The sequence below is a fragment of the Pseudorca crassidens genome, chromosome 9, assembly GCF_039906515.1.
Source record: "Pseudorca crassidens isolate mPseCra1 chromosome 9, mPseCra1.hap1, whole genome shotgun sequence".
NCBI classification, from domain to species: Eukaryota; Metazoa; Chordata; class Mammalia; order Artiodactyla; family Delphinidae; genus Pseudorca; species Pseudorca crassidens.
The window spans coordinates 86,169,917-86,182,416 of NC_090304.1; the positions used below are offsets into that span (position 1 = coordinate 86,169,917).

General features: G+C 35.2%; 1 protein-coding gene across 1 annotated transcript in view; it reads left to right on the plus strand.

Moving 5' to 3' along the window:
* Positions 1–12,500, plus strand: part of DDX10 (DEAD-box helicase 10) — a 293,379-nt gene that overhangs the window by 15,130 nt on the left and 265,749 nt on the right. The window contains exons 7-9 of the mRNA XM_067750942.1: positions 2,287–2,413; positions 5,532–5,694; positions 10,623–10,707. Of these exons, the coding sequence (XP_067607043.1) occupies positions 2,287–2,413; positions 5,532–5,694; positions 10,623–10,707 (375 nt within the window). The remainder of the gene's footprint in view (positions 1–2,286; positions 2,414–5,531; positions 5,695–10,622; positions 10,708–12,500) is intronic.

Sequence of the window (12,500 nt, forward strand, 5' to 3'; positions counted from 1 at the left end):
CGTGTGTGTGTGTGAGAGAGAGAGAGAGAGAGAGAGAGAGAGAGAGAGAGGTGTAAATGGGTTGGGGGAAATATGTTTTAAAGTGTATTTTGATATTATGACTGCTGGAAGTGTATATATGTTTAGTATGAATCATACGCACATACATGCAGACTGTGGACATACTTGACTTCCAGAAATGTTTTCCAGTGAATTTAAATTGAATCTGTATTGAAGATCTCAATATGGACTCACCTCTACCATCATCTCTATCTTAACTTTCATTTCTTGCTGTGAAATGTTAGTCTAAAAAGAAATATATTGGGAAAACAAATTGGGTTTCTTGGAAAGTCTTTAAATACAGGGGATATGGGCATTGAGGCCCACCTTGACCTTGTTCAACCAATAGATGTCTAGGATTAAAAAAAGCCTGAGAAGAGGCTAGATTCTATGCTTCCAGGTGATCCTAGTGGATAAACTTTGGAGAATCTGAGTTCTGGTAGCTTTGGTTATCAAGAACTCCTTAGGAATGGGATAGCAAGAGATATTTGAGGTACAGTTTCCTCCTTGGCTTACCATTGAGTAGACACTAGTTTTTGTTTGTAAGTTTGTGTCGAGACAGCTCTTGAAATTCTTGGTACAATTAATTTGATAATCTAAAGACTGTCTAGGTCTTTTGATTTTATTCATTGTTCTCTTTGCTCTTTCCTTTCTGCCTGTTTTTATCTTTACCTGACACTAATTTTTCCATCATTAGGTGGTCTCTAAAGTGTAAATTAATTGTACATATTATCCCTGTTCCCAGTTTCTGTAGATAATAGTTGGTCATTATCTGTAGATCATGGAGTTAGTTAGAAAAAAATGAATGCAAAAACTGTTTATTTCATAAATGATTCTAGAAAGCAGTTCCATCATTTGTAAAAAAATGTGACTATCAGAAAACATATTGAAAGACAGGTATTTAGCAACATAATTTACAAAACTGGAGGTTATATGATAATGACTGCAGTACTCTGTAATTTCACATTCACCAGAAGCACTATAAAAAGCAGATGCTATTGTGAATTTTATTTAATATCATTATTGAATTTTCCCCTTTAGCAACTTAACGGTTTGGTTAATATATCCTGAGAGATTATGGTCAAGAATATTTTAAGGCATAAAAGAATATTTACTCTCAAATTACAAAGGACCAGAAAAATCAGGATTGAATCTTTCTGAGTTGTATATCAGAGTATACGTAGAAGAAGTACACCAGTGTGTTTCCTTTATATTTCTATATGTTGCTCTTTTTTTTCCTCTTTATACAAACAGATACACCCACAGGGTTGCCTGTGTGTGCATGAATGTATATATACCTTCACTCTGATAAATGATACCAAATTTTATGTACTATTCTTCTTTGCTTCTTTCACTTAACAGTATGCCCTAGAGATCATACCATAGCACTATATATATTCCTCATTCCTTTTTTTGCAGTTGCATGATACATTATTGTGTACAGTAGTTCATTACACAAGTTTTCTACTACATATGGGTTGATTTCCATCTTTTTTTTTTTTTTTTTCTTTGTAAATAATACTGTATCTTTTTGTGTTTTTACCAGATTATTTTTTGGAACAGAATCCTTAAAGTAGTTTTATTAGTTCAAAGAGTAAATGCATGTATGTTTCTCTCCAACATTTTTATTATGAGAAATTTCAAACATGCAGCACAATTGAAAGAATTTTGCAGTGAAAACCCTATACGCATCCCTCTGTACATCAACCCATCTTCTTTTTGATGCATTTCAAAGTAATTTTCAGATATCTGTACACTTCCCCTAAATATTTCAGTACACATATCACTAACTAGAGTTCAGTATTTGTATAGAGATTTTCTTTTTTGATGTAAGATTTACATACAGTGCGAACAAACGAACAAATTAAGAGTACATTTACTGAGTTTTGATAAATGTGTATGTCTCTGTAACCCAAGGCCCTGCTAAGAAGTAGAACAGTACCATCTGCCCAGCAAGTTCCATCATGCCCTTAAGTTGATCCTTGACCCTACTCTTGCAGAGGTGACCCCTGTTTGCATGTATATTTTTGATACATAATCTATAAGGGATTTTGTATGTATTTTGGTCATGTGTTGTATTCATTTCCTAAGGGACAGTAGAGAGGTTGTTTTTGGGGGTATGTATGTATGTGTGTGTCTGAAAAATTTGCTTGAGAGGCATGCCACTGTTAACATTTGTTTTTTGGTCTGGGTTTCAAAATTACCAACACGGCATATTTTTAACATTTTCCCTCTTATTTCCATAAGCACCCCTGCCACTTTGGAACAGAACTACATAGTCTGTGAGCTGCAGCAAAAAATAAGTGTGCTGTATTCCTTTTTGAGAAGCCACCTGAAGAAGAAAAGTATTGTATTTTTCTCCAGTTGTAAAGAGGTACCTAGTGTTTATTTTTCTTAAGTTATTCGTGTTGAATTGTCCCTTTTAAAATATCAAATTTCTGTTTGAAAATGCTATTTATCTATTTTAATAAATACAGTGCTAAATGTGGAGGGATTTGTAGATAATGAAAATCTTGGCATCTTCATTTTTAAAGGAACCCATGGATGAGACTGTAAGCTCAATAAGGAAGGGCAGAAACTGTCCGTTTTTACTTCAGTATTGTTAGCACCTAGCACAATACTTAGAACATAGTAGTCCTCAATAAATATTGGTAGAACCAACAATTGAATGGCTAGACTAACTAGAGGTCTTTATAACCTCATGTCTACCTTACCCTCCGTGAATACCGAACTGAATATGCCATTTATTTCCATGCCTCCGTATCTTTGTTCATGCTGATCTCCCTGCATCCCTCCATCCTAATTCTGGAGGAATATTTAATATCCTTTAAGATTAAGCTCAAATGTTGTATCTGAAAGTCCTTTTCTGACACTCCCCAACCCCCTTGTGACAATGAACTGCACCTTCCTCTATCATTCTGTAGTGTTGTGTTTATATCTTTATTTAGTTTATCAGCATTTCTTAAACACTAGTCATATGCTTATAAGTAACGGATTTAGTGATGTATAAGAAAACGTGGTCTTTTCCCTTAAAGAGAAGAAACTGTGGTTGATTTTGTGTGTCACTTTTCTTCTACTGTATTTCAGATTTCCTGATGACATATAGTTGTTGGTATATAGTAGGTTGATTCTAGATTTATAGCTTTTGCAATAGCTTAGCATGACAAATATGCAGTGAGTTTTCCTCCAGCTTATGGGGAAGATAAGTAGTGGTCTGTTTTTTGGGGGAAAGCACAGAACCTCATTATTTATCCATGTAAAGAATGACTTCAGATTTTTTAGGACTTCTTTTAGATTTTTAGAATTTTATATCTTCTAAAGAAAGGATGTTTTTCGTATCTGTGTACAAGGAAATAATTTTAAGAGTTAATGTTTATAAAGTTTTTACTCTGTAATACTCTGCTTTTCCTCTTCACAGTGGGCAGAGTATACTCTGCCCTTTCTCGAGCTATACTCTTTCTATACCTCTTTAATTCCATGGCTTTAAATGCCATCTGTATTCTAACAACTGCCAAATCTACATCCTAAGCCCTGACTTCTTTTCTGAGCCCCAAACTTGTTTATCCACTTGACTACTAGATATTTCCAGTTGGGTGTCTAAAGGGCATCTTAAATTTAACATAGGAAAAGCAGTTTTAAGATTTCCTATCCCTAAGTTCTGCTCCCTCTAACTCTTCCCCATCTCATTAAATGACGGAATCCTTAATTCTTGCTTGTCTTCAACTCATATTCAATCTGTTGACAGTTCTCATTAGTTTTACCACTTCTCACCACCCATCATGTTACAGTGCAGTTTAAACCGTGCTTAACTTTCTCTTAGCCTCTTGGTTGATCTTCCATTTTAATAGTTCTTCAATTTCCATATACGCTTTTCTGAGATTGGGTTGCCTGAGAGTACATCTGTGGTCTGGTCTGTGGGCTCTCCTTTCTCATCTCCGCTTTCATGTTAGCCCTTTTAAAAACTTTACAAAGGAAAGGCAGGAGTGCCTCTATCCCTAGTCTTACTGGTGCATTGTCTCAGGATCAGAGAACCTTCCTAGCACTAGAATATTGTTTGAGAAAGTGAATAACTTTAATTTTGGAGTAACAAGTCATTTTGCAATTTAGGTGGTTTCCCATTCTTTACTTTCAACAAAATGCGAAGGAAGACTTAATGGAGTTATTAGCTGATAAAATTATTTGTAATTTATCATCATGTTTCTGACATATTTTATAGGAGTTCAAAAAGTTAAGGTCCCTTCCAGTCCATTTTCTATATTTTCATGAAGAGATTTTCTTAACACCTGTGTTAGAGAAATAGGAATAAAATGATGCTGTACTCTGCCTCAGTATAGCAACCAGTGGTATTCATTTATAAGTACGTAAACTAAAGAAAAATAAAACTAAAGCAACAGCTCTATCTTGTCTCATGTATTAAGAGAGATATTTATAATAGAATTTTATTTTTTATGTTTAACAGTTTTTTAAATCAAATTTTAACATTTTTTTGTTTCGGCCAGTTCTGTACTAATAATTATAATAGTACCTGAGTCTGAGAACTTTTTTTTTTTTTTTTTTTTTTTTGTTGCTGTACGCGGGCCTCTCACTGTTGTGGCCTCTCCCGTTGCGGGGCAACAGGCTCCGGACGCGCAGGCTCAGCGGCCATGGCTCACGGACCCAGCCGCTCCGCGGCATGTGGGATCTTCCCGGACCAGGGCACGAACCCGTGTCCCCTGCATCGGCAGGCGGACTCTCAACCACTGCGCCACCAGGGAAGCCCTGAGTCTGAGAACTTTTAATGCAGCTTTACGACTACAGGAAATTAAAGTTAAAACTTACATATACATAGTTTTGTTGTAGAAAATCACAAATTGTGATAAAGTGATCAATAAGAGACTTTCGAGCATAAAACAAGATAAAATTCTGTGAGGTCAGGAAATAGAAATATGAATTCAAGGAAGAAAAGAAATGATGTAAAATTTTTCTGTTAAGGAAGAGGTTCCTCACATTTTGTTAGTAATCTTCCTTTTTTAAAGACTTTGTTTTAGAGCAGTCTTAGGTTCGCAGCAAAATTGAGGAGTCCTGCCCCACACATGCGTAGCCTTCCCCATTATTTTTAAATAACTGGTGGTGGATATCATGTTGCTGTGCTATTTAGAATCAATTGGATACATTTATAAGAGGTAAGTCTTTATTTTAAAATATATTTAAATATACCAGAAATTATATTCTTTGCAACCACTTAAATTTGGAAAAATGTCAGATACTAACTTAAAAGTGTAAGGAGGGCATATTTTTTTCAAAATTCTTTTAGGAAATAATGTGAGCAAAAATGTTCAAAGACCACAGCTTTGCTTGAAGACCACAGCTCTAGACTACATTTCCCTTTCTGTGCTCTGTACTTTAATTGATGAACCTGTGCTCTGTAATGCATTTTTTTTTTTCATCTTGCAAGCTTACTTCCTGCTGCTACCCAGAAGTACTACCAAAATCATTTTTCTGTAAATGCCTAGGTTCAGTATCTGTACCGAGTATTCTGCCGGCTACGTCCTGGCATTTCTATCCTTGCCCTGCATGGTCGACAGCAGCAGATGAGAAGAATGGAAGTCTATGATGAATTTGTTGGCAAGAGAGCTGCAGTACTCTTTGCTACTGATCTTGCAGCCAGGGGGCTGGGTAAGAAAACTTCTTTTGAGAAAATGTTCTGTGATCATGGGCTTATAAATGGGTGTATTCCAGTAATTCAAATAGTTTGACTCAAATAATTGGGCTTTCTTATTTTATAAAAGAAAATTAAGTAAATTGATAACTGGGATGACTAACACTAAGGATATGTCAGTGAAACTTTTTGTAATGTCTTCATCTTTTGTGCTCTTATTGTTTCATGATAATAATTACATCATAGAATCCGAGGAGTCTACAGGATCAAAGGAGAATTAAAAATTTAAAGATGTGAAAAAAAATTGTTTCTTTGAAAATTGGAAACTTTGACAAATACTATAATTTACTTAACAAGAAAAATCAATGAAGTACATCTTTTCTCCAACCATTCTAATTTTTATTTTAAAATCATTACATTTAATGTGTTTAAACTTTCAAAAAGCCATTATAATATCATACAACTGATGGCTTTTTGGGGATGGGATGGGGTATGGAAGTAATTACAGAGGATAACTAGTTTAGAGGCAAGAACAAAAGATAAGGATAAATAAGTGGTAATTTGAATTCTTCAAACACCTAATTTTATTACATTAATTATTTTGGTAAATTTTAAACATACACAGAGATTGAGTCTAAAGTACCCTCATATACATATTACCCAGTTTGAGCAGTTATCTTTCTCATGACCACCCACTTAGCTCCCCCGTCTTCCATCCCTCTGCGAGTATTTTAAAGCATATCTCAGTCATCATAAAGTTCATTCCCATGTGACTGGCAGCAGTAGTTAAGTATGCATATTTTTAAAGCTCTCTAGGTTATTTTCTCAGCTCCACAGTAACTCATTCCAACTACCCTCCCCCACCCCCTGCTCCTCATCACTGTTTTGAATGTACTGTTTTGAAACATTTTAGTTATGTTTTTATCTACTTATATTACACTCTGATACCACCCTTCCCCTCCCGATTTTTGAACCTAAAATAGTTTAGGTCAAAATAAGCAATTAATTATATTGCATATATAACATGTATTCTGTATATTGATATATCACAATGAACAGATATTACTGTTTTGTCATATTTTCCTTGCAGTTTGTTAAAGAAACCAAATATTTAGTAGATGTAGTTGAAATCCTTTTTGTACCCTTTCCCAGTCTCACTATTTTCCCTCTCCTCCTTTCCATAGACATGTTTACTGTCATATAGTTGGTAGGTAACCTTTTAATTGAAGGCTCTTCACTTCTTGTCTGTGATAGAATTCAGGGTGTCTGTGAACTTAGGTGGGGAAAAAATTACACATATTCACTAACCTTTAACTGAGATTTAGCATTTCCTTCAATTATAAATGTAAGCAGCGAACTGTTGTGGTAGTACTTGTAACTTTGTCATCAATTGAAAATCATAGATATTTTCATTTTACATTACAGTTTCTGTAGATATCTTGGAATATTATTTACACTTAGTACTATTTTGATATTATGGTAGTTATTAGATATACAGCTAGGTTGTGTTATTTAATGTTAGTAAATAAGCATATACATTGCTATATAAAAAAGTCAATAAAAATGTTTATTTCATTATAATTGCTTTCTCTTATAATCCTATATGTTTTACTTTATGCATTTAAAAAATATTCTGAAAAGGGGTTCATAGGTTTTAACTGTGGCACAAAAAATGTCAAGAATCTCTCTTCTAGTTTATTTTAAAAAGATTATATGAATGTATTCATGAGCAATATATAGTATTATCTTATGTGTTTATGAAGTGTATAAAATAATATTATACATACCAGTCTATGACTTGCTTTCCAAGGCTTTCCATGTCAGTGTATAAAGTTCCAGTGTATTTATGTAGTGTATCTCATAGTATGTACAGGAATTTCTTTAGAGTACACCAGTATCTTTTTTAAACTTTAGTCTTAATTTTTCTCAGTTTTATTTCTTAATGAATAATATGCGATATGGGTAAAAATGAGTTATGAGACATAGCAAGCCGTATTCTACCCCTCCTCACTCTCCAGAAGCCATTATTTCTCTTGGTATTTAGCTTCATATTTCTAAGTACATTTCTTATATCAAGTTAATGATTGAGTTAAAATTAGTTTTGTGTTTCCTGTTCTAACTTTCCTCAGATGTTCCAGCAGATGTCACATTCCTAGTTTCCTAATAGTTCAAACACAGTCTGTTTCTTTTTCCCTTGGGATCTCCTTGTTGCAGCCTTTTAAAAGTCTTCAGCTCTTATCTGGACTGGTTGCTCCATAAGCCTGATGCATGTTTGTCATCGTGAGACTTTTCATTTGGGTCTTCATTGCTGTACATGGTCTTTCTGTAGTTGTGGCAAATGGGGGCTACTTTTCGTTGCAGTGCACGAACTTCTCACTGTGGTGGCATCTGCAGAGCACAGGCTCTAGGCGCACAGGCTTCAGTAGTTGTGGCTCGCGGGCTTAGTTGCTCCGCAGCATGTGGGATCTTCTCAGACCAGGGATTGAACCCTTGTCCCCTGCATTGGCAGGCGGATTCTTAACCACTGCGCCACCAGGGAAGTCCCCTTCCTCTTTCTTGATTTATTATTATTATTGTTTTTTAAACTAAAGCTCATTCTTTAATAGCTTCCGAAGTAAGAGTGCATGGGAGGTACATTTTTTGAATTGTTGCATATCTGATAATGTCCTATTCTTGAATGATAGTTGTATTGAGAATAGAAATCTAGGTTGAAATAATTTTCTCTTAGAATTTTGCAGATAGTGCTCCATTGTCTTACAGTAGTCAGTATTATGTTGAAAAGACCTTTGCCTTTCTGATTCTGTTTTTTGTAGCCACCTTTTCTTTTTCTGGCTGTTCTTAGTGTTTTCTGTTTATCTATGGAGTCCTGAAATTTTATGATAATGTGCCTTAGTGTGAGGTCCCATTTGTTGTATAGGCGCATTCAGTATATTTTTTCAATCTAGACCAGCAGTGTTCAGTAGAATTTTCTTTGATCACTGAAATGTTCTGTGTCTGCACTGTCTAATACTATAGCTGCTAGCTACACGTGACAGTTGACCACTTAAAATGTGTCCAGTGCAATGAGGAAAGATTGAGTTATTAATTCTATTAAATTTTAAACTTGAATACCTTCTGTATTGAGCAGCACACAATAGGGACTCATGTCTTTCAGTTGCAGGAAATATACTTCTGAATTGCTTCTTTGGTGATTTGATTAAATAAATATTCAATATTTGTTTTGAGTATGTAGTTACTGCTTACTAATGGGAAATTTGTGTACTTAGCTTGTTTCCTTTCTCATACCTTTTTTATAACATTTTCCCATTCCCCCCTTATTTTCTCTTTCTGGAAGAGTATTTGACCTCTTTGATCAATCCTCTAGTTTTCCTGTTTCTTCTGTTACCATTTCATTGTCTTTTTCTTGTTATTTCTGGGGAATTTCTTGATTTTATATTTCAACTTTTCTGATTAAAATTTTAATGAAGTACCAAGAGTTCCTTTTTTATAGCCTCTTACTCTTATTTGATGGATGCAGTGTTTTAGCTCTCTGACGATATTAGGTTAAAGTTCTCTTCACATTGTTTCTGTTTCTGTTGAGTTTCATTTTTACTCTTTTATCTGTCTTTTCATTTTTGAGACTTTTCTCGATTGTCTGCAATTGACAGTCTTTTATTATATGTAACAGTGAGGCATCAAGAAACTTATTTGAAGTGATTTGTATGTGGATGAGGCTTGTTGACTAACGGCCTTCATTGCGAGGGGATTTAGATGGAGTTGGTCATCTTGTGGAGGACCAGGATGTCAAAGTGTATTCTTTTTGAACATTCAGTCTCTCCAGGTAAGAATACTTCAACCTCTTGAGCAGAAGGATTAAGCTTGCTGCTGGCTCTCTAGAAGCCTAGCAAGGAAGTAGACATAGAGGGCTCCCAGTCAGCATTCAGACTTACACTCAGTACCCCTGTTTTCACTCTGGCTTTGGTGCCTCTTTTTTCCACTCTCTCTGGTGTCTTGGCTTGAAGCCTTTCTCGAGAATAAGACTTTCGCTTTTCTTCAGGAGACCCAGTGTATAGGATCCTGGAGGGAACCTGAGGATCTGAGTGCTACTTTCAACCTATCTTCCTTTTTACAACCCTGAAATATATCCTTGCCTTCTGAGGTACCTGGTTACTTCAAGTCCCAAGGGAGAGAATTGTTCTAAATATCTTTTTTCTGTTTTTCTTGGGTTATGCCCATTTAAATACATTCAACCCTTTTGAATAGCTTGTATAACTTGGTTGTAGTTTTTATGCTCATAGGTATCCATAGGTATCATTATCTTCCCAAATATTTCTTTTTCTTTTTCTTTCTCTTTTTCTTTTTCCTTCCTTCCCTCCCTCCCTTAGCTTTTTTCTCTGTGATAGACATTGATCTGAAATCCTTATGGCAAAATCTGTAAATGACTAAAGGTAATTCTCTTAAGTTGTTGAGACCAGGATCTCTGAGAATGAATGGAAACTTTTGCAGCCAGAAATAAATATGAAGTAATTATTGCTAGGAAATGGGGAGAGGGATTTAAAAAGACATCATTAATTTGAATGGAGATGGAAATAGCAGGAAAAGTAAATTTTCATTAAAATTTATCAACCAGTTTCATAGTTCACTGGGAGCTCATGAGAAGTGGTTCTTTTAGGTTATTAACTATCAGGGTATTTCGTTATTTGTGTGACACAAAGCAGTCTGTCTCCTCTGTCAGATACAAAATAATCTTCACATTCAAACACTGTCATTAATTTTAGTTCAGTTTGTCAAAGAAGAGAAGTGTTTATTATCTCTCGGTTCATGCAGTTAATTTTAATAGTGTCCACAGATGATATCTATCAGTTTGATGTGATGGAAAGCCCTGGCAAGCAATATTATAAAATAAAAATAGTGCAGCAGGAAGATCTTGGAACTGTGTTTTCAACTTGATATTCCTTCTGTACAGATTTCCCAGCTGTGAATTGGGTTCTTCAGTTTGATTGTCCAGAGGATGCCAACACATATATTCACAGAGCAGGTAGAACTGCCAGGTAGGTGTTCCAGCCTATATCTTTGCTTTTGGTTTTATCTAAGCAAAAAAGCGTGCTTTCTGAACTGTGTACAAACAAAGAATGGAGGAATTCAGGTAAGTGACTGCTGGTTTGACATTTTTGTGACATTGGTTGCTAGCAAGTGGACAGCTCTTGCTAAGTCATTGTGGCCGAGACTTGATGATGAGGGCTGAGAAAAATCCATGAAAATCTTCTTTTAGTGTTTTTGTTCTTTCTTCCCTTACTAAGCTTTTCATTAGAACTGCTCACTGAACATCATCTCTTTGATGAGGTATAAGACTGTTTATTCAATCTCTGTTTTCAGATGACAAAACTTGAGTGTTCTGAGCAGTTAAACATTTTGTGTGAAAATCCATAGAGCCAGGATTTGAACCAAGGCAGTCTGACTCCTGTAGTCTAGATCTGTGCTCTTACCTTCTCTGGTATAGGTTCTAATAAGAGACAAGGTGGTTTTGAGTCATAGATTTCTCTTTTCCTTTTTTCTAGTGTGGGAATTAGAGGCATTGCTGGAGGCTACTCCCAAATACTCCCTTTTCACCTCCCCCTACCCCCAGTAAAAGTATCCTGTGTTTGCTCAGGAATGTGGGGGAGCTATTTGGAAAAGAATATAGCAAAGTCAGTCATTTGGGAGGAAAGGGCATAGAAAGGTATATGAATGAATGAAAAGGGTAACGTGCTATATCATTGCCATTGAGGTTGCAGTGAAGTTGGGAGATGTGTGCTGCAGGTAGAATTATAAATGTTAGCATCTTTATGGGTAATATTTGGTAGTACTTATCAAAAGCCTTAGAGTTCTTCCTTTTGCTTCAGTAATTCCACGTCCAGAAATTGATCTTAATAAAGTTTCTATAAAGGTGTTCATCTTACTGACATTTGTAATGGTAAGAATTGGAAATAACCAATTAAGTGTTAGACCCAAAATCACTAAGTATATGGCAGAAACAGAACTAGAATTCAGATCTTTTGACCCCGGATTTCAATCTTTTTCACTAAGTAACCATTCATGAAAGACCAACCACGTGTGAGGTACTGGATTAGGCCTGGTGTGAGCTTGTGCATGAAAATAAGATATAGTGTCCATTCCATTAAGGATGTTTTAGTACCTCGAAAACAGTCTATAGTAGAGGCATATACAGTATTAGAGGTATTGACAGAAGTTTTATGGAGCTCCTGTGGAAGTAGAGAAGAAAACTTCACAGAGGAGAAACAGTTGGGTTCAGTTTTGATTGGCAGATACAAGTTCTTGGGAGGCAACTTGATACAAGATATTTCTTCCTCTGTTAACTATGTGCTATATAATATATCTTTCTGTATTTTAACTCAGACTCAAATCCCAATTACTCTTGATAATTTTTTTTGAGGGAGGGACTACTAGAAAATACAAGAGTTCTATGTGTCCATATCGTAAAATGTGATCCTTTTCATAAGCATCTCCAAACACTGAGCCCCTGGTCAGTTGTAAAACATTGTTCCCTAAAGTTAAGGAATGGTCTGTGTGCCATGCAGTATTGCAGCCACTTGCAACATGTGGCTATTTAAATTTCAATTAAGTAAAATTAAATTAAAATAAAAATACAGTTTCTCAGTCACACTAGTCACATTTAAACTGCTAATACCACATCTTGAACAGAGCAGGTATAGAACATTTCCATCATTGTGAAAAGTTCTTTTGAATACTACTGGTATATGTTTAAAATACATTTTACTTAAAATTGTTGAACCAAAGAACCATAGATTCATATAATAAAACCATAAAATAGAAAATCATAAAG